This window comes from Acinonyx jubatus, chromosome B4, assembly GCF_027475565.1.
Source record: "Acinonyx jubatus isolate Ajub_Pintada_27869175 chromosome B4, VMU_Ajub_asm_v1.0, whole genome shotgun sequence".
NCBI lineage: Eukaryota > Metazoa > Chordata > Mammalia > Carnivora > Felidae > Acinonyx > Acinonyx jubatus.
The window spans coordinates 45283400-45306124 of record NC_069387.1 but is presented as its reverse complement, the minus strand read 5'-3'; the positions used below and the strand labels follow the sequence as shown (position 1 = coordinate 45306124).

The following is a 22725-nucleotide window of genomic DNA, read 5'->3' as shown; positions in this document are numbered from 1 at the left end:
GCACAGAGCCTGATGCGGGGCTCGAACTCACAGACCGCGAGATCATGACCTGAGCCGAAGTCGGCCGCTTAACCGACTGAGCCACCCAGGCGCCCCTACATTTATTCTTTACACAATAACTAATTTGATTGTCTTCCCCACTATGAGCACCTTGAAGGTAGATCCAACGTCTTATTGGTCTTTAATTTCCCTGGTGTTTAATCCATGTTTTCTGAATAAAATACTTTTAAAAAAAAATTTGCCTCCACATAAATGGAACTTCTAAGTCTCAGGAGAAGAGGATCAAGAATCTTTTCAGGCAGTGAGATGAAAAGAGATACTATTTCTAATGTAAACACCTAATTCATATCAATGGAAAAAATTTCTTTAATCATTCTTTTCATCAATGTCCTCTGTTCACTGTCATAACTGAAAAAATAATATGTCACTTCAACGATAACAGGGTCATTGTTTAAAATCCAAAATCTGAAGCTTCTAAGTCAAGGAAAGGTCTCATTAGTGCCTAGCGAGGACTATGCTGTGAAGGGAGATTTAAAACAACGTGACCTTTCCCTAGCAAGACCCTCAAGTACATCATCTGCAGAGATAAAATGTATTGTTTACATCAGTCTTTTGCTACAACAGGAAAATGACTCCAATGGGAAATCACTGTGGAGTTTCCTTTGATAGCTCTTTAAAGCCAAGTATTTGCAACATCATTGTAATTCCAGAGGAGGTCATCCTCTGGATACAACCGGTAGAGTTAGTTTCAGGCAACCTTTGTTCACAGGGATTCTCAGTCAACATAGCCTCCTATAGCTCTTGGTTAAAACCAGGACGTAGCTGTTGGCTGTATTGTGTCCAGCACAGTAAGTTACAATGGCTTAGTGCTTTAGGTTTGAAAGTTCTTCACACAGACCAGGTGGAGATGTTGTCTAAGGTCTGAACCTTTGGCGAGTTAAGTATCAGTGGTTTGGTAAAATTGCATCTGTTTGCACGTACACAGAGGTGTGGGCGAGCAAGCATTGATTCAGAAACACACTTCTGCAACCTATGCCCTATTCTTTCCCATTCATTCACTCGACAAATATATTTTAGTTAAATATTTATTGAGTACTTATTAGGTACCAGGTACTATGCTAAATGTCAGGGGATACATTTTAATAACTATAGCAGGCACCATTATATTATTATCTATACTTACAAACAGTAAATCCGGGCAGAATCCGAATGCCTTCGTTGAGGCTTGACCTGCGCGTGAGGGCTAACTGCAGAACTGTTAACTGTGATTGAGGACCCTCCATGCCTGGAATTATCGAAAGCAGATTCTTACAGCCAGGCCCCGGATAGAAAGCAGTGTAAAGTCCCGAAGGGAGAAACTGCCCTCAGAGGTTGCCCCTCTGGTAGGGGACCGAGTCCGGGACACAGAGGCAGAGGCAGAATGCAGGGCACACGTTTTGCACCGTCTGACTTTCCTCTGGTGTGGGCGCGCGTCCTGCGGCCTCGGGAAGGAGCGGGCGCCGCTGCAGGCCCGCGGACAATCCAGCGGGTCGCGCCCACGCCCCTCACGGGGGCCGCAGCAGGGCGGGTGGGGTGGCAGCGGCCGGCTGCTTCCCAGGCAGTGCGCGATCGCCGGGCGCCTGGAGCCACCGCGGGGAGGGGCTCCCGGAGGACCGCGCTCCAAGTGGCCGGGAAGCAGCTCCGGGTTGCAGGGCTGGAATGTGCCCTTCCACCTCCCCCTCCCCTCCGCCTCCGGCCAACTTTCTGCCGCCGCAACGGAAGCAGGAACTGGCGAAGCACACGCCCCCCGGGCCGGCCGGGAGCTGCGGAGCATCCCTGCCGCCCTCGCCGATACCCTCGCGCGGATCTGCCGCTCCTTCCTCGGGAGCGCGTCGGGGCTGCCCTCGCGCGGGTGGGACACGGGAGCCCCCGGGTCGTGTAGCTTCCAGGTAAAGGCGTCACCGCCCTCCCCCCCCCCCCCCCACGAGACCGGCCGCGGGCTGCGCCTCCAGCGCCGAGAGTGCAGCCCCCCCGCCTACTCCTGGGGCGAGGCCCCTCCACCTCTCCGGGAGCGCCAGGGACCGGGTTGGGGCGAGGAAGGGCTGGCCGGGGTCTTGGTGGGATCGTGGGCCCCCAGAGGGAATCTCCAGGCTCGCGTAGCAGCACCTGTCTTAAGTGACCCTGGCTCCGCGTCGTCATCAGGAGAGACAGAAGAATGCCCAGTGAGCGACACACATTTCCTCAAAGGAAGGGAAAGAAAATGATTTCCAATATCTGACACGGTTTTGCACAAGTGCGTTGTAGTGGCTATAGTAAGCAGGCGTCAAAGTTCAGTGCCTCCTGAGCTTCCTCCCACCTGTATCTTTTTCACGCTTTCAACAGAATTCAGCTTGACTGTGGACCTTTAAGGCCTAAGTAATAACGATTAGAAGAATTACAGAGGTTGAGTATCCTTAGCGCGATAAACTCTTCAGTAACTTCTTGCAGTCCAGGCGCCATGAAGATTCTGCCTAGAGAAAACACAGTTCCTGCCCCATCCCCTCTCATGGTTCTGGTTTCTTTGCAAAAATTTGAGCAGAGATTCTGTCAGAATCCTTGCAAAGTAAGACATTGGCCTGGTTTTCCTCTTTTTGCTCCTGTCTGGTTTTCTTTAGGGCTAGAAAAGAGACTTGCAAGATGCAGCAACATGAAAAAGGGTCACTTGTGCCAGGATTCTTAACCTGGAGAGCCACGGCTAGTACTCTGAAAGTCTGTGAACTTCAGTGGCAAAATTTATTTTAGTAGCCTCTCACTGAAATGTAACATTTCCTCTAAGAGGCATGTGATCAAAAGCCTTGGTAGAGTTAGACGCAGCTGTAATTTGCCATCAGTAGAAATCACAGGTGTTTTCGCATTATATTACTGATTACACAGATCTCAAGTATCCTGTTCATTCAACACTACTTCAAAATTATGGCAGTTATTAGATGTACTGCTTGATATTTGATAGGTTAATAAAGAAGTACAGATATCCCACAATTGTTTCTATTTTGACTGAAAATGGGATTAATAATAGGATCTATTTCATAAAGATCAGGAATCTATTTCATTAGGATTCTTGTAAGGATTAAATGACATGACACATGTAAAGTGCTTAGCATAGAGACTGGCATGAGAGAAACATAAATGTTACTTGTTATTTGTTTACAAAAGTTGGATACAACAGCAAGGAAGCTATTGGACTTGTGTGGTTACTATATATGGGTAATATATACTCTTTTTTTTTTTGCTGTTTAACTATTTTTGTTGTTTTTTTACTATTTTGTTGTTTTAAAGACTGCTTATATTAGGGATCACTCTTTTTTTTTTTTTTAAGATTTTATTAGTAAGTAATCTAATCTCTACACCCAATGTGGAGCTTGAACTCGCAACCTGGAGATCAAGAGTTCCACGCTCCGTGGACTGAGCCAGCCAGGCGCCCCAATGTTAGATTTCACTCTTTACGTTGTACAGTTCTATGGGTTTTGGCAGATGTGAAGACATGTGTCAACCGTTACAGTATCATTTAGAATGATTTCACTACTCTAAAAATCCCGTGTTCCACCTGCGCATCCTTCCCTTCCTCCTCCTGGCAACCACTGATATTTTGACTGTTGATGTAGTTTTGCCTTTTCCAGAATGTCGTATGGTTGACAAGAGGTCATATCTTTCAGACCGGTTTCTTTCACTTAGCACTATGCAATTGTGGTTCCTCTATGTACTTCTGTGGTTTGATAGCTCATTTCTTTGTACTACTGAATAGTATTCCATTATATGGATGTACCACATTTTGTTTATCCATTCACCTATTGAACGATGTCTCGGTTGTCTCCAGTTTTTGACAATGATGTAGAAAGTTACTATAAACATATATACATAGATTTTTTTTTTTGTAGGATTTGGTTTTGTCAGTTTTTTGGATTTTAGTCATTCTAATAGGTGCATAGTGGTATCTTATCATTTGAATTTACAGTTCCCAAATGATTATGATGTTGAGCACCTCCTCTTATGCTTATTTGTTATCTATATATCTCTTTTGAGATCCACATGGGGCTAGGTCCCAGGATCTGTGAGACCATGACCTGAGCCAAATCCAAGAGTCAGATACTTAACCAGTTGAGCCACCCAGGTGCCCCAACTTTGCTCATTTTTAATTGGGTTGTGTTTTAAAGTTCTTTGTATATTTTAGCTACCTGTCCTTTATCAGATGTGTTTTGCAAATATTTCTCCCAGTCTGTGGCTTATCTTTTTATTCTCTGAATAGTGTCTTGGGCACAGCAGATGTTTTAATTTTAATGAAATCCAACCTATCAATTTTTTTTCTTTCGATGTTTTAATTTTAATGAAATCAACCTATCAATTTTTTTTCTTTCATGGATTGTGCTTTTGGTATTGATTGTATCTAAAAAAATCATTGCTTAATCTAAGTCCACAAAGATTTTTCTCCTATGTTATATTTTTACTATATTAAAACTATTTTAACATGTTTTTTTAAAATATTTTATTTTTAGGTAATCTCTACACCAACATGGGGCTTGCACACACAATACCAAGATCAAGAGTCTCATGTTTTACCAACTGAGCCAGCCAGGCACCCCTCTAGGAGTTTTAGAGTTCTGCATTTTACATTGAAGTCTATGATCCATTTTGAGTTAGTTTTTGTAAACGATGGAATGTTTGCGTCTAGATTTATCTTTTTGCATATGGATGCCCAATTATTCTGTCACCATTTTTAAGAAGACTATCCTCTGTCCGTTGAATTGCCTTTGCTGTTTTGTTAAAGAGCAGTTGACTCTATTCGTGTGGGTCTTTTTCTGGGCTTATTAATCTGTTCTGTCATTCTGTTTGTCTATTCTTTTGCCAGTAGCACACTCTTTTTTTTTTTTTTTTAAGTTTATTTATTTTGAGAGAGAGAGCACAAATAGGGTAGGGGCAGAGGGAGAGAGAGAGAGAGAGAGAGGGAGAGAGAGAGAGAGAGGGAGCACGAACAGGATAGGGGCAGAGGGAGAGGGAGAGAGAGAGAGAGAGAGAGAGAGGATCCCAAGCAGGCTCTGCGCTGTCATTGCACAGCCCGATGCAGAGCTCAGTCTCATGAATGGTGAGATCATGACCTGAGCTGAAATCAAGAGTCCCACGCTTAACCGACTGAGCTACCCAGGTGCCCCTACACTGTCTTGATTACTGTAACTTTGCAGTAAGTATTGAAGTTAGGTAGTGTCAGTTCTCCAATTTTGTTCTTTTTCAGCATCATGTTGCCCATTCTGGGCCTTTCTGTGTTTCATGTAACCTTTAAAATCAAAACTTTGCAGTGAATCTATAGATCAAGTTGAGAAGAATGGACATCTTTTTTTTTTTTTTTTTTTTTAACGTTTATTTATTTTTGGGACAGAGAGAGACAGAGCATGAACGGGGGAGGGGCAGAGAGAGAGGGAGACACAGAATCGGAAACAGGCTCCAGGCTCCGAGCCATCAGCCCAGAGCCTGACGCGGGGCTCGAACCCACGGACCGCGAGATGGTGACCTGGCTGAAGTCGGACGCTTAACCGACTGAGCCACCCAGGCGCCCCAAGAATGGACATCTTAATATTGATGAACATGGACCATCTCTCCATTTATTTAGTTTAGTTTTGTTTTTTGATATTTTACATCAGCGTTTTGTAGGCATATTAAAAAAAATTTTTTTTAATGTTTATTTATTTTTGAGAGAGAGACACACACACAGCGTGAGCAGGGGAGGGGCAGAGAGAGACACACACAGAATCTGAAGCAGGCTCCAGGTTCTGAGCTGTCAGCACTGAGCTGGACACTGGGCTCAAACTCACAAACCATGAGATCGTGACCTGAGTTGAAGTTGGAGGCCTGACTGACTGAGCCTTCCAGACGCCCCTCTAGGCACACTTTAAAAACTACTTTGATAATTATATTTCATATAACTGACTTCCTTCATAATCCTAATATATTTCATTTTTCATTATATATATGTATTTTATTAATTTATTTTTTAAAGAATTTATAGGGTTTTTTTGTTTTTTTTTTGTTGTTTTTTTAGAGGAAGAGAGTGCGCGAAAGCAGGGGAGAGGGGCAAAGAGAGAGAAGGGCAGAGAGAGAAAGAGAGAATCTTAAGCAAGCTCCACACCCAGCACAGAACTGGACACAGGGCTCAATCCCACTACCCTGGGATGGTGACCTGAGCTGAAATCAAGAGTTGGACACTCAGCTGACTGAGCACCCCTCATTTTTATGTTTTCCTTAAATGTTACCTTATTCTGAACACTTTTTGTAAATATTTTTCTACTGTCTCCCCCGCTTTAGTCAAAAAACCTTTTTCTGTTCTTTGTTCACTATTTATGTAGTGTTCTTAACATGCTACATCTCCGAGACATTATTAACTTTAAGGCTCACATATTCTTTGACGTGGTTTTTACTTAAGTCTCTGTACAATTCACTTTTGAACTGAGACTCCTTCTATAGATTCTTGACCTAGATTTTTCATGTCAAGTTCCGTATGCTGATTCTAATATTAATTGCAATCCTGTTCTAGGCAACAGCATTTACCCTGATGGTAGGTAGTTCTACCACAAGCTTTAGTAGAAATTGCACCAATAAAAAGTTATGAATAGGGTAAGCTGAGAAAGTTCACTTCTTGCTCCTCTAGAGAATCTAGTAGTCTTGATCAAACGGGGGGCCATTTGGGTTGGTTATGGCATTAATATTCTACCTATGTGAAGTATCTGGTTACCTATGCACATTAGTTCAGATCACTTAATATAATTGGCATCTGTCACTCAACATACTCTTAAAAACTCTATTGCTCATTCTAGCCTTGCTTATTTAAAAACATACAGGGCCATACTGAAATCTGAGGATTGCTGCTTCAAGGATCATTATGCTCTGTGAAACTGACCTTTTACTCACTTTATGGAAAAAGACGACTTGCTTAGCACCATAGCCATGCTTGTTGAACCTAAATGGAGTTTCTGAGCTTTGTACTAATTAAGATTTTCACAGTTGTTTTCTCATGGTGGTAGATGGATTGTTTGTAAATAAATTGGCTTCCAAGATTGAGTTGACCAGCTAAAAAAAAAAACAAAAAAAAAACAAAAAAACTTTTCTGTCTCTCAGAAAAGAGCCTAAGCCTCACCAGACTACCAAAGGGTTCGGGTTCCTGACAGAAGAAGGAGGAGGAGGAGAATGAGATTGAAGAGGAAGTATTTCTGCTCTACAGTATGGTTCAGTGAACAATTTGTATTCTCAAAATGAATGAATTCCCTCTACTGACCAGTTAACTCTTAGAATTAGATTATTAGAGTTACCTGTCTCTGATTTGATACTTAAGGAGAGGCAGCCACAAGAAAGGCAGCCCCAGTTTCCTCATCTATAAAATGAGGGAAATAGTAGCTCTTTTTTTTTTTTTTTTTTTTGCAGACCTACTATCAGGATTAAATGGGATAATATATGTATATTTCATAGCACATTGCCTACCACCTAGTAGGTGATTTTAAAATGCTGGTTGTTAATACTGAGAAAGAAACTCTGCTCAAGCCTGTTATCACTGCTTCATCAGTGGCTAGAGATTTTGTGTCCTCTCCCCTCTTGGTTAGGAGAAGCAAGAAGAGGAAGGATTCTAGAACTTTGGGGGTAGGCCTCTTGTTTATATCTCTTCCTTCATAGATATTTGTCAGCTTTTAAGCACTGATGGGATAGTATACATATTTGTGCTAATTAGTTCTTTACCAAGTTTTTAATGAAGGTTGTCTTGATCTATTAAAAGTGAAACATAAAAAATGCTTGTTTATTTCTGTTTTGTAAATCATGAGCTGTTGACATTGACTTGAAGGAAATGAAATGTATCTTCGTGAGATTTATTAAAAGAAACAAAACTCATTGATGATTTTCTATTTTTGTTCTAGAGAGAAATTCCATGATCTGTACAATCTTCTTGAAGCAAACTCAGACCAGAGGGAGGATTATCTTTGACCTTGGAAGACTAGGCTAAATTGAAATTTAAAATGTCCTTTAGGGAAGAATGGGGCTTGAGTTACACTTTTGTGGTAATTTGCTTCCTGACACTGAGGCTGTCCACCAGTCAGAACTGCCACACGAAGAATCTAGAAGATGTTGTCATTGACATCCAGTCATCTCTTTCAAAGGGAATTAGAGGCAATGAACCTGTACATACATTAACTCAGGAAGACTGCATTAATTCTTGCTGTTCAACGAAAAACATAACAGGTAAGTAATAGTCCCTTGGCAACTCTTCATTTTAAGTGTTTTGTGATATAAGTAGCTGGCTGATCTGGCTGCATAGTTTATCCTAGTGATTCTCAATGGGGTAGAAATGTGGGTAACAAATTCACTGGGAACATGTGCCACAAGTGTGTCCTCCCCTCCCCTAAGCTGGGTCAAAGTTACTGATGAGTGTGTGTGTATATCACCCAGGTGTGTAGGTAGAAAAAAGGTTGAGAACCACTGGTGTTATGTTCTAATAGGCATCTAAGATGCTGGAAACAAAAACCCTTAAGGGACATGGGAAGTTGTTTGGACTGACCCAGTCACATGACACAGAGGAAAGAGGCTCACAGGTCTGAGCCATACCTTTGCATGTTTCAAGTTCCAGATTTGAGAAATATTTATCCAAGAGAAACAGTGGTCATTTTTCAGTTGTTTATGACCCTGTCCTAATTCCCTAAATGAAAAGTAAATAAATAACCAACCACAAAAAACACCCACACTACATTTATTGAGCACCGAATGCCTTGCTGAATGCTGGAGACAAAACAATGAATAACATGGACAAGGCCTTGCCATCAAGGAGCCTAGAAGAGCTAGTCAACACTGGAGTAATGCTTCTTACCTGACTTACTGGCCAACCGAATCATACGTTTTCTCTTATATCTTTGGTTTCTCTACTTTGTATAATGGGTGTGGTATAGTCAGAAATGTATGCATATAATCTTGGTTCCTGGTTCCTGTTAGAGCTCCTAAAAACCTTGCCATTTCCTGAGCCTAGGAGCTTCTTTCGTTATTCATTATGAGCCCCTTTCAACCACACCTGAGTTACGACTGTTGGTGGCTCCCTAAGTAGCTCCAGGATGGGAACTCGTCACCAGAAAGACCCAGCCTTGATTAGAAATTTGGAATTTTCAGCTCCACCCCCACCTGTAGGTAGAGGAGAAGGGCTGGAGATTGAATTCAGTCACCAGTGGCCAATGATTTAATCAGCTGTGCCCACATAATGGAATCTCCATAAAAAAATCCCTAAACACAGGTTTAGAGAGCTTCCACATTGGCAAACACATCCACATGTGCAAGAGGATTGTTCACTCCAGGTATACCGGGACAGAAGCTCCTGCACTCAGGACCCTTCTGGACCTCGCCCTATGTACACTTCATTTGGCTATTCATTTGTGTTTTCACTGATAAACTATCATAGTAAGTATAGCCTTTTCCTGAGTCCCGTGAGTAGTTCTAGCAAATTATCAAACCTGAAGTAGGGGTGGTGGGAGCCTGGATTTATGGCCAAGTTGGGCAGAAGCGTGAGTAACCTGGGAGCTGATACTTTTGACTGGCCTCTAAGTGAGGACAGTCTTACAGGACTGAGCCCGCAAACCTATGGAATCTGATGCTAACTCCAGGTAGTTAGTGTAAGAATTGAATCGAATCATAAGACATTGAGTCAGTGCCCTGGAGAATTGGAGTATTAGTGTGGAAAAGATACCACATATTTGACGTCAGGAGCAAAAAAAAACTTTCAATGGTTTTCTCAAACTCAGCAGTGTGCTTTGATATTCTCTATAGGAGTAATTTATGGAAATTACAGAGATTTAATTTAAATTTCCAGTTTTTCTTTAAATGTTGGTATCAACATTTATGTGAAGTAGCAAATCATCTGCAAACAGTACTGAATGCTGTGTGGGTGTTTGCTGGCAACACAGGAAACCTTGCATTTCTTTTCAGCTCCGTAATGGGTGTTTAGTGAGAAATGAGGGTTTGCTGTTTTATTGTATAAGCAGAATTACTGTTACTGCTTTACGGTAAGTAGAGATAATTGTGGGTCTCCTTTAACGGATCTCAGACTGTTTCTTCATTTATTGAGCAATGGTCTTTAAGTGCTTTGATAATTTGCTCATAACCACAGATTTTAGAAAGATGCCCAGGGGCACCTGGGTGGCGGAGTTGGTTGAGTGACCAACTTCAGCTCAGGTCACGATCTCATGGTCCGTGAGTTTGAGCCCCGCATCGGGCTCTGTGCTGACAGCTCGGAGCCTGGAACCTGCTTTGGATTCTGTGTCTCCCTCTCTCTCTCTCTGCCCCTCCCCTGCTTTCTCTCTCTCTCTCTCTCTCTCTCTCTCAAAAATAAAATTAAATTAAAAAAATTATTTAAAAAAAGGAATTATTAAGAAAAAAGAAGTACAAAGGACACAAAGTTTTGCATACAACTTGGGGGGGCTTATGGACCTTTCCCTTTACCTCCATGCCCCCCCAAAATGGTATTGCAGAATTATCCCATTGCTGAGAAAGGAAAAACTAAAGTACCTTTCTTGTTGCCTGGTTTTCTGCCTAAAACCCCTGCAGAAACTAACTGAATCTTCTTTCCAAATGCGGGAGTCAAGGTTGATCCTCACCATTGCCTGATTTGAAGAAGTTGTGCTGATGGCCAGTTATGCAGAATATTTTCCCCTGGCTTTATTGAGATATATTTGGCATATAACATTGTGAAAATATATACAGTGTGATGATTTGTTACATGTATATATTGTGTAATGACTACTACAACAAGGTTAGTTAATACATGGGTGTGTGTGTGTGTGTGTGTGTGTGTGTGTTTAGAAAGAGCATGCATTTTTAATAATTAGCCTATGTGCCTCTTAACCTTCATCCTGGGGCACGTGGGTGGCTGAGTCGGTTAAACGTCTGACTTTGGCTCAGGTCATGATCTCACAGTTTGTGAGTTCGAGCCTCACGTTGGGCTCTGTGCTGACAGCTCAGAGCCTAGAGTCTGCTTCAGATTCTGTGTCTCCCTCTCTCTCTGCCCCTTGGCTGCTCACTCTCTCTCTCTCAAAAATAAATAAAAAAGCATTAAAACAAAACAAAACAAAACCTTATCCTGACCAGGGGTATACTGATCCCTCAAGGGTCTTAGGCCAAGATGTGAGATGGCACCAGATTGAGACCAAAGCCAGCTCTAGACCATGATGAATAGAAAGAATGATTTCTACTGGGCATAGGTGGAAGAGAAAAAGAAGCAAGAAATGAAAGTTAAGAGTAAAAAGTTTGAAAGGAAGGAAAATGGAAAAGCAGAAATAAGGAAGAATAGAAATGTGAAGAAGAAAAATCAAAAGAAGAATGGTACTGATAAAGGTAAAACATAGACTTTGTCCTCCATACACTACTCAGGTCCTTTGTGGAAGGGGGCAATGATGGTGTGATGCTAAATTTAGGGACTCTACTCAAGAAAGCCAGACTCATGGCTTCATAGGTGTCTGGTATAGGTGTCTGCCTTTGGGATATGAGAGATAACATGAAATCATTAGGTTAGATCCATTTCTTAAGTTCCAACTCAGTTGTGAGTTGTGTAAAGATCGCAAAGTCAGTATTTCTGTGTGTATTTTGATGGATATTTGAGCAAATGGAAGGCTTATCTAAAGAATTAAATGCATTATTTTTTTTAAAAAGAATTAAATGTACTATTTAAAGTGGGTTTTGCCAAAATTACCTTAATTCAGATTTTTTAATCCAATGTCTTCACAAATTGCTGTAAGTACTAAGGAAGAGGAAACGAATTAGTGGTCAGCAAGCAAATGCACAACATGAACAAAGGTATTTGTGTTGGACAGCAGAAAAAATAATTGCCATCGTCTTTAGAATATCCTATTTCAGTGTAATGCTTATGATACCTTTAATTTCAGGAGACAAAGCATGTAACCTGATGATCTTCGACACTCGAAAAACAACTAGACAGCCCAACTGCTACCTATTTTTCTGTCCCAGTGAGGAAGCCTGTCCCCTGAAACCAGCAAAGGGACTTATGAGTTACAGGATTATTAGAGGTAATAAAAGCATTGTTCTTTTTCTTTGGTGATTGGGATTCTTTAAGGATATGGTTCATGTGAAAGATTTTCTACAAAAGAATCTAAGTAAAACTACCAAAAGTAGTCACAAATATAAAGGCACACCAGAAATCTCTCATGATTTAAAATTCAGTCTATTAAACCAAACATCTGTTTTCCAATGAAAGATCTCTGAATGATGGTATTTTGTGTTGTTTAGCTTTTTGTTTCTACCTTCCTGAGATAAAAGGCACTCAGACCTTTCATGAAAACATTTTGAAACACCTCTTTAGAAAATGTAAGAGCCACTGGAATGAGGTCTCCGTGGTCCACGGTCTGTTTTAAAAGGGTTAAGACCTGGCTGCCTGGGTGGCTCTGCTGGTCCAACTTCGGCTCAGGTCATGATCTCACCGTCCACGGGTTCGAGCCCTGCATCCGTCTCTGTGCTGACAGCCCAGAGCCAGGAGCCTGCTTCAGATTCCTCCCCCTCTCTCTGCTCCTCCCCCACTTGTGCTCTGTCTCTCTCGTTCTCAAAAATAAATAAACGTAAAAAAATTTTTTTAAAGGGTTAAGATCCATGTGAGTATACAAAATTCTAGTACATTTGTCTTTAGGTTCTAATTATTTTATAATCACATTGTGTGAAATCAAACACCCTGGATTTTATTACCTAGACCTGGAAGGAGGTTCATTCAAGAAGTATTTACTAAGCGTCCACCATGTGCCAAATTCTGTGCAAGGCATTGGAAATACAGTCTCCACTCTGAACATATTTGTTCAGAATTTAGAAAATAAACAACTAAAAAATAATATAATAATTTGGATATGTCTTGGTGAGATTTTGGCTTGTTAATATTTTTTAAGTTTGTTTATTTATTTAGCTTTGAGAGAGAGACAGCGTGAGCAGGGGAGGGGCAGAAAGGGAGAGAGAGAGAGAGAGAGAGAGAGAGAGAGAGAGAGAATTCCAAGCAGGCTCTGCACCCTCAGCTCAGAACCTGACGTGGGGCTCGAACTTACAAAACCGTGAAATCATGACCTGAGCTGAAACCAAGAGTCAGATGCTTATACCAACTGAGCCACCCAGGCGCCCTGGCTTGCTAATGTTCAGGGTGAAATGTTTTCAGTATCAAGCGTCCTTTTATTTAAGTCTTAGACAGTTTTTTTCACTATACCCTTGGCTATTAATAATATTCTATTTGCTCATTTACTCAATAAACAACAAATGTTATTTAGCATCTCCTATATGTGCCAAACACTTTTTCTGCCCCAAGAACGCAAAAATGGAAACATGGAAAACAAGGTTTTTACCTCTGGAACTTATGTTTTAGGAGGGAGAGACAATAACCATCCTAAATAAGTAATCAAGAAAAATATTATAAGTAATCAAAAAAAAAGTAATCAAGAAAAATATCATCACAAGTGTTAGGCTGATGATTGAGCTAAGACAATGTAATAGATGATCACTGAGTGGACCCTCATGAGTAGGTGATCAGAGGAAGCATCTGTGAAGAAGTAACCCCTCAACTGAGGTCTGAATGGTAAGAAGCCAGATGTGAGAAGATCTGGGAAGACCTTCAGGCAGAGGAAATAGCCTGTTTCAATATCTTGAGGCAGAATGATTTCAGTCTCAGTCTCAGCTGGCTGACTCACTCAGAGTGAACCATATAAAGAGTGACATACAGGGGCACCTGGGTGTCTCAGCCGGTTAAGGGACTGGCTTCAGCTAAGGTCATGCATGATCTCATGGTTCATGGGATCAAGCCCTGAATAGGGCTTTGCACTGACAGTGCGAAGCCTGCTTGGGATTCTCCTTCTCTTTCCCTCTCTCTCTCTCCACCTCCCTCACTCCTGCTTTCTCTCTCTCTCTCAAGAGAAACAAACTTAAAAAAAAAAGTGATACGCAAGAAGTATGAAAAGTGGAGAGATGGGGCGCCTGGGTGGTGCAGTCGGTTAAGCGTCCGACTTCAGCCAGGTCACGATCTCGCGGTCCGTGAGTTCGAGCCCCGCGTCGGGCTCTGTGCTGACAGCTCAGAGCCTGGAGCCTGTTTCCGATTCTGTGTCTCCCTCTCTCTCTGCCCCTCCCCCGTTCATGCTCTGTCTCTCTGTGTCCCAAAAATAAATAAACATTGAAAAAAAAAATTAAAAAAAAAAAAAAAAAAGAAAAGTGGAGAGATCACATAAAGCTTTGTAAGCCAAGGTAGGAAGTTCTTATTTTAGGTGTCTAATGGGAAGCCGTTGGAAGTTTTCAGTAGGCGTGTAACATGGTGTTTTCAAGGTGATTTCTCAAAGCTCACTGTGACTGCTCTACTGGGGAGGGACAACAATGCGGCAGCAAGAGAGGAAGTGGGAAGACTGGGTAGGAGGCAGAGGCAAGATCCAAGTGGAAGGCCATGACATTGTGGACCAGGGAGGTGGCAGATGAGGTAGAGAAGTAAACATACAGCTGTTTCAGAGGAAGAGCCGATGGTGTGGGATGGTTGTGACGGCGTGGGAAACAGAAGTATTGGAATTGAGTCCTAGTTTCCTAGTTTTTGGCTTGAAAGTCTAGATGGATGGTGGTACCATCTACTGAGCTGGGGAAGATTAAGGAGACTGGTTTTAGGGTTGGGAGGGGGAGTGCACTCAAGGATTGTCTTGTGACTCTTTTATGTGTGAGGTACTTTGGGGAATGATACTGCCCAGGGTGCCTGGGCTCAGGCTCCACTCTGTCCCCTGTGTCTGAGTTTTGGTTAATGAACCAGATGTATCAAACATTCCCTAAAACAGGAGCATAAAGCACAAATTATTTGTGTAAATTCTTCCTAAATAGTGATATAAACCAACTATAAGAAAACTGGCATAAGGTACAAAAGTTTCGGTTTTGCTAGATGAAGAAAGCTCTGGAGGTGGATGAGGATGACAGTTGCAGAGAATGTGAGTATACTCAATGCCACTGAACTGTATACTTACAGAGTTAAAGTGGTAAATAGTATGTACATTTTATCACAGTTTTCAATTTTTAAAAAATTTTTAAAAGTTTATCTATTTTGAGAAAGAGTGTGTGCGCCAGCAGGGCGAGGGGCAGAGAGAGAGGGAGAGAGAGAATCCCAAGCAGGCGACATGGGGCTTCAACTCACGAACCGCCTTGAGCCAAAACCTTGGTCATGATCTCGTGGTTCGTGAGTTTGAGCCCCACGTCACCTGCTTCTCTCTGTCTCTTTCTGGCCATCATCCTGCTTGCACCCACACTCTCTCAAAATAAATAAACATTTTTTTTTTTTTAGATATTGATTTTTAAAAAACACTAGGCATAGAACAAATTAGCCTTTCAAAACACTTAAAACCTTACTTTCTGTGGACACTGTCTTGTCCTGCCCTTTTGGGGCATCAGTGGGCAGATCTTCTGGCTGCCCCAGGTCTTCATGGCTCCTTCCCTTTGTGCCTGTGTGTAAATCATCTGGGAGCCTATAGTGTGGTGGTGATACTTCTTGCTGTTCCTCTTGGATCACCTGGAACATCGCAGAGCCTGTTAGATAGCCAGGGGTGGTAATTCAGCAGCAAATGGATATTCTAGTCTTAGTGTCCAAAGAGGTCAGGGCTCAAGACACTAACCGGAATGTTTGTTCTTCTTCTGGAACTCCCATCGTGTGGCATTTGGACTGCAACGTTCTGCCTCTGTTATCCCTTCTCACTACCTCTTCTTCATTCTGCCCCTTCTTCTGCTATCAGCGCACTTCCCTGTATCTGTATTCTATTTCATAACGAAAGCGCAACATTAAAGAAATTACAGGTAACTTAATCTAGCAATTCTACTTTCATAAAACCTTAAAGAAGCAAGACCAAAACAAGAAAAAGCTATTGGTTTGAAGCATGTTTTTTTTTTGTGAAATTCGTTTGAAAAGTAAAAAACTAGGAGCAGCATAAGTGTCCCGTTGCCTGAGAACGGTTGGGTATAAAATATGATGGATCCATTTGAGAGAGGTTGAGCATCCCGCTCTTGGTTTGGGCTCAGGTCACGATCTCACGGTTTGTGGGTTCGGGCACCTCGTCGGGCTCTGTGCTGACGGTGTGGAGCCTGCTTGGGGTTCTCTCTCTCTCCCTCTCTCTCTCTCTCCCGCTCTCTGTCTCATAATAAATAAACTTAAAAAAAGATAAGTTTGAGGTATATAAATAAACAAAATTCCAGGTGAAAAACACCTGGTTGTTTTTCAAATACATGAAAAAAAATTTAACTCTAAGGCACACAGAAATGTTAATGGTTGCTGAGACATAATGATAAAAACCATAGTTGAATTTGTTTTATAACTTCCATATACTTCTGTAATGTTGTTGCTTTTATAATCCATGTGCAAAAGAGGGAATATGAGGTAAAGATTCTCTCCAGTGGAAATGGGAGAAAAGGGAACTTTGGCATGTGTGTAAATCTTTACTGGGAGGCTGTGAAGGTCATAAAGTCGGATTAGAATTAAACAGTTCCTGTGGCAGCCACCAGGGGGCGCCATCAGCCCAGAGCAGGTTGAAGAGCAAAGTGGCATGGACCCTGGACATCATGTGCTGCAGGCTTTATACATACAGGATGTTTACAAATTGTGTTTGTAATTCTCTTTATGAATCTGCCCATGTTGATGGACTGAGAGTCCCCACAAAAATAAATTATCTGCTTCCTGTTTAGAGTGAAATTAATAGATACCTGTTGGGTGGTTTGTTTCCAGATGAATTCCATTTCCTATAACGGATGGGCTAATATTTACAGACCAAAAGCTTGAAAGATGATAGTGTACTGTGTTCATTCTATAAAACCATTGCAACTTGGAATTATTTAATTTTTTTCCCAGCTTTGCAGTGTGTCATTTCTACCGAGGACTAGAATAAGGGAAGTTCAGAAACAATAAATTGGGAGTCTGTTTGCTCAGCTGGTTTCCAAGTAATAGTCAGTCCCTACGTTTTTTATTTCATCAAGTCACTTGAAAATGAAACTCAAAAGAGAGATTGAGGGCACAGGGCTGTTTTGCAGTCCCCGCTGGCTCATCTCTGTGCGAGCGAGAAAAAGCACCACACCCCAGTGGCAAACATCAGCGGGTGAGGTGAAGGGAGCAGGTGCACAGGATCCCTGCATGCCTCTAGGATCCTTGCCAGTAGATGAATCTTATCAAGAAATGGGACTAGCCCTTGCTTTGCTTTATTTATGAACTGACATTCTTGAGAAAGAAAGCAGCTGTTTTGGTCATTCTTGTCAATGGCTTTATTTAAGTTCTGAGTTCACACACATCGCATTTACTTAGTCTTTTTTTTTTTTAACTTTAAAATGGAATATGTTGAGTCCTGTTCTTTTTGAAAAATATCTGATGCTACCTAAAAATAGAGATGCTGTTTATCTTATGGTGATGTTATATCTATCATCGTGATGTAACCTGCAGCAGAAACTCTTTTCTCCAGCATTGTTGGAGGAAAGAGGAATTTCAATCATCCGAATTCTATTTTGGGGTAAAGTACTATATCCTAGAGCAGGTGTCTGCAGACTTTTTCTGTCAAGGGCCAAATGAGAAGTATTTTAGGCTTTCCAGGCCAGTATGTTTTTTTTTTTTTTTAATTTTTTTTTTAACATTTATCTATTTTTGAGAGACAGAGCATGAGTGGGGGAGGGGCAGAGAGAGAGGGAGACACAGAATCTGAAGCAGGGTCCAGGCTCTGAGCTGAGCTGTCAGCACAGAACCCGACATGGGGCTCGAACCCACGAACCGTGAGATCATGACCTGAGCCGAAGTCAGATGCTTAACCGACTGAGCCCCCCAGGAGCCCCTCCAGGCCAGTATTTTAGGTTTTATGGGCCACATGCAATCTGTTGTATCTATTCACCTCTGTCCTTATAGTATGAAGTACCTGCAGACAGTGCATAAACAAATGAGCATGGTTACATGCCAATAAAACTTTATTTATAGACACTGAAATTTGAATTTTATATAATTTTCATGTGTCACAAAATATTATTCCTTTTTATTTTTGTCAGCCATTTAAAAATGTATATGTTAGCCCATAAGCCATACAAAGAGAAGTGACAAGCTAGATTTGGCCCTCAGGCCATAATTTGCTGACCCCTGTCCTAGACGGATTACGGAGTGACCGTTCTAAAGGACCTGTTCCAGGTGTGATGCTTACAGAGTAATCGAAGATATTACAAATCAGAGGTCGCCTCTGGATGTTTGTTAGCAGAGAAGAGAATGGAATCTAGTTCAGACACTGGCACTGAGAGGAGTTGAAGAAGAAAGGGGGAAAGAGAACAGGGAAGAATGAACAAGGAAATGCTAAGAAATTCCTTTTCTTCCTTCCTTGTGTTTTCTGCAGTTCAGATCTAAGTCAAAATGATCAAGCCAAGTAGCAGAGTGATACAGAGCAATTCAAATGATCCTTCCCTGCCCCTGATGGCTCCCACAAGCCTTCCCAATTTGAGCTGTGATGAATGGTGTGTGAGACTAAGAGCATAATTCTAAGCTTTCTGTCACCGTGAGGAGGATGTGAGGCTGGTCCCTCCGTAGCCAGCACTCGGAATTGTGTGATTTTCAGCTCTTTCTATCAGCACTGTGGCCATCCTAATTTCAAATTTGGTCCCACAGTCCTCAGACTCTAAGACATTGGCTCTGAAATTTTAATCCTTGAGAGTCACAATGAAATCTCCCAAATTGCCTCCCTCCCCTGTGTGTGGTGCTGAAACCTGTTTTTTGATTGGACACTGTGTCATCAGCGTTCTGCTGCTGCTGTGGCCTCGGTGCCCTGGGAGGAGACCAGACCTTCCCTCCCGGCCCCTCCGCCTCCACCCTGTTGCAGGCAAATTGCAAGGATTCTGCCTCCGCTCCCCCTTGCCTTTCTTGCCTGCGGGTGCCCTTGCTACGAAATCTCTCTAGGTGATTGCTGCCTTCCCAGCTGTCTTGTCAGTCCCAGGGAGTTTCTCTCTGCCACTCGTCTTCCAGCCCTGTCGCCCTGGCCCAGCCCTCTTCCCTGGCATCGGCCCCCTAAGTGTCTCCATCTTCCTAAACCTCTTGCTGCGGCTCCGGAACTCCTCTTAGCCCCCTTGCTCTGCTCCTCCCAGCTCTTCCTTCATTTGCCTGGTCCTCCTCCACACATTTCTCCTCTGTCCCACCACTCTAGAAATAAACCACAGCATCTGGTAGAGAGGCAGTGTCATCAGATTCTGATTTAGCAATTTGTATTTTTCCATTTTGCGCAAGTTTCTATGAAATGTCAAGTTTCAACAGTTTGGGGACTTACTGAACAAGCTGATATGTTTGTCTTTTTTTAACCTGCCTTCGCATGGAAATATTTAAGTCTCCCTTTAACTTTTCTCTACATTTTCAGACTTTCCAGCTCTGGCTAGAACTCATTTGCCAAGCCAAGAGTTAACCCAAGAAGGTTCTCTCATCCATGGCCGGTCTCCGCAGGTGATCACTCCCACACCCCCTCCTGTGACAGGTTATTCAGAGTCCACTGACAGCTTACAGAAAGGTGCCTTTTCTCAGAAGTTGGGGTCCTCAGATCACTTGGAGAAACTATTCGAGATTGATCAAGCGAGTACACGGTTCCCTGTTGATAAAGAAAAGGGCCATTCTCAGAGTTCACGGTTTTCTTCAGAACAAAACATAGCTCATCTGCTGCCCGAAAAGGTGACAACACTCCCCACTACCAAGGCTGTTTCCTCTCTGCATATCACCTCTGCTGCTCCAAAGCCTGCATTTCCCCCCACCACCAATGCTCCGGTGATACCTTCTGTGACTTTTGAACCAGAGGGGGCCACCTCAGCTCCACCCCTAGCTGTGGTCACGTCTCAGCCCCCCACAAGCCTCTTGTCTACAATGTTGACACATGCCGAAGTTACACCCAAAGCTCGCGTAACTACGACAATAGTCTCAAACACCATCTTTGAGGCACCTACGGACTGGAAAGGCCCCCTAGAAACAGTGCCGGTTAGAGAAATTTCCAACCTGTCTTTGAACACAGAGGATGCCTATAACCCTGCTACGCTTTCTTTGTCAACTGTGGATTCTTCTGCTGCCACATTACTTCTGTCAAATGTGGATTCTTCTGCTCCGAATAAAAGTGCTTCTCAGGAAAATGGGAAGGCCAGTCCAGGTGGTTCCTCCCTGAAGAGTGTTCCAGAAAGTCAGCATGGCCTCCCATTTGAAAAATGGCTCCTCATTGGGACCCTGCTCTTTGGTGTTCTGTTCCTAGCCATAGGCCTTGTCCTCTTGGGTAGAATGTTCTCAGAATCTCTCCGCAGGAGACGCTATTCAAGACTTGATTATTTGATCAATGGGATCTATGTTGACATCTAAGGGGGAAACTAGATGTCTCTTAATTCATGTTCTTCCTGGTAGTCCAAACACAGTGACTTTCTACTGACTTGCTGATCTTAGCAGGATTTTTGAAGTGTCTTGAAGACAGGCACATGCCCCCTACCACTTTCTTTTTGCTTGCTTTTTTCAGACAATGGGAGAAAGGAAACGAATTAGGTAATTTGAGTGATCTATCTCCAAAATATTCGCTGAAAACAAAGCTCTACCTAAAGTAATAAAGTATAATTGGCATATAAATTGAAAAATGACTGGCTGTTTGCAAGGAAAAGTGGTTAGGACTTCTAGGCTGCAGTTCATTAGCATTTCTGGTTCCAGATAAAGTCAACTGTTTATGATATTAATTCTAATAGATTTACTTTCCTTTTTATATGAATTCCAATAAAACTTATTCCAGATGTATTTCCTTCCAATTAAATATTTGAATAAATCTTTTGTTACTCAGTAATGTTCTTGCAAGTGACACATCCAGCTGGATAACTTTCAGTTTATTCCCACCAGCAAAATGATTAAATGATGAAAATATGTGTTCTAAGTTAAAGTGACCCCCCCCCCCTTTTCCCATCAGTGAGCAAAGAGGTTCCTTTGGGAGAATTCTAGCAGAAGATTATTATCTACATGGAGACAGTGATAAGTCACTTTTGCTAAACAGCCAAATCTACTTTGGGTCCATTCTAGTTAACTATTCTGCCCCCCCCCCCCCCGCAAAAAAAAGTAATACAGGAATATTCTAAACTTTACCAAGTTGAAAACATAACAGTGTTATTTATAAATCCTTATGTAAATTTTGCCAACAGTCAATTTTGGCTTTACGTGGAATAACATTGGAAACAATGGATAACGCTTACAATTATTGTTAAATGATTACTGTGCTGTAATTTTTATGTGCGTTTAAAAAATTCATTTATTTTTAATTCCAGTATAGTTAACATACAGTGTTATATCAGTTTCAGCATACAATAAGTATGCTGTAATTTTTTATTGATTAGCTATTGAAATGCCTGAGCAATGCCTTTAATAAAAATATTTTGCCGGACGAATTACAGTGAGGTGACTAAGAATCCAGGAAGCTGCCTGGGTCAGTTTGACATCTGAGTCTCTGGACTTCAGTTTGCTTATCTGCAAAAGAAGAGGTTGTGCCTTCCTGGAGTCACCAGGGTTTTTAAAGATACAAATGGAATTTGGGAGTGAACTTTATACAGTGAGCACTAGAGGGCAGTAGCTGGTTTATAAGTATAGCAATGAAGACAAATGTAGGAAATGACAGAAACAGGCTTTTCTCCTGTTTCTTCCTCACCTCCTCCTTCTGCTTCTCTCCTGGACACACACACACACGCACACCCATCTACATTGAGCTCATAAAGCTCATTAAGAGGAAAGCTGGTCTAGTGAAAATACTACCTTTCATATATTTTCCAATTTAACAGCTTGACACAAATCTCCAAGGGGTTTACATAAGCTTTAAGTAGGCTGAATAAATAAAACCTTGAATCAATTTAATTTAACAAGTATTTATTGAATATCCACATGCAGGCCAGAATCAGATCAGTAACTAAGTGCCTTGGAATTTAAAATTTTCTCCTTGTCTTTGTTAGCAGAATTGGACAGTGGGAATAAGGCTTTCTCTGGGTGCTTACAGAAGTTTTCTTCTGGTTCCTTCGTAGCTCTCTTTCCACCTTACTGCATTGCCTTCTTTCTTGCGAAGGAGAAACTCGAACAGGAGCCTGGATGAAAGATGCTTGGGGCCCAAACTCCGGCAGTGAGCGTGGGGATGTGGATTGCAGGGGAACAGCTGGATTTAAGACCAACTTCTAAGGAGGAAAGAGTAGCTCTTCTCACATAGCTCTCCCTGCCCATTAGACCTGTCATTGTGGCAGAGACTGCTGCAAGGGGCAGTGAAAGGGAAGGAAGCCAGCCTATACTTTCTTGTAAGTAATTTTAGCAGTGAATGGCCTGGGCAACCTTTTAAATAAAGGTGAACTGAATTATGAGCCCCCTCCTAGAGACAGTGACAGCCTAGAAGAAGCAAGAATACTAGAAAGGACCCCTTGCTCAAAAATATCCTTTCTCCATATTTTACCAATAGGACACTCACCTGGGTTAAAAAGCTATTCTCAAAAAAGCTGATGACCTCTGAAAGGTGAACCCTATGGCTGACTCACTCTCAATAAATACATCTATGTCCTTGTTTCTCAATTACCCCTGGCCTGAGTGAGGCATCCTTGAAACTCTGGTTCTCAGACTGTGGCAGGCAATACAAGCAACAGCCAACCCCAATTCCACTTTTGCCTCATTTGTTGTAGATCAGAAGTGTCACATTCTTTTCTAGCCTCTCTTGAAGTTAGGGATGGGCCTGT

The 22725-nt window shown here is 42.1% G+C and overlaps 2 protein-coding genes across 3 annotated transcripts in view; one reads left to right on the top strand and one right to left on the bottom strand.

Annotated features, from left to right (window-relative positions):
• Nucleotides 1-1790: 1790 nt before the first annotated feature.
• On the top strand, nt 1791-21408 carry MANSC1 (MANSC domain containing 1). 2 transcript variants are annotated; one of them, XM_027035578.2, is made up of 4 exons: nt 1791-1928; nt 7908-8229; nt 11907-12047; nt 19377-21408. In XM_027035578.2, the coding sequence occupies exons 2-4, from the start codon at nt 8007-8009 to the stop codon at nt 20348-20350; spliced, it is 1338 nt and encodes a 445-aa protein (XP_026891379.1). In that variant the 5' UTR covers nt 1791-1928; nt 7908-8006; the 3' UTR covers nt 20351-21408. The 2 variants fall into 2 exon arrangements, with proteins under 2 accessions (XP_026891379.1, XP_053081812.1); XM_053225837.1 differs by lacking the exon at nt 1791-1928 and adding an exon at nt 7504-7635.
• The window catches only part of LOC113592969 (uncharacterized), a 209131-nt gene continuing 205871 nt past the window's right edge, over nt 19466-22725 (bottom strand). Inside the window, exon 8 of the mRNA XM_053199618.1 lies at nt 19466-19601. The gene's annotated coding sequence lies outside the window, so the exon portion shown is untranslated. The remainder of the gene's footprint in view (nt 19602-22725) is intronic.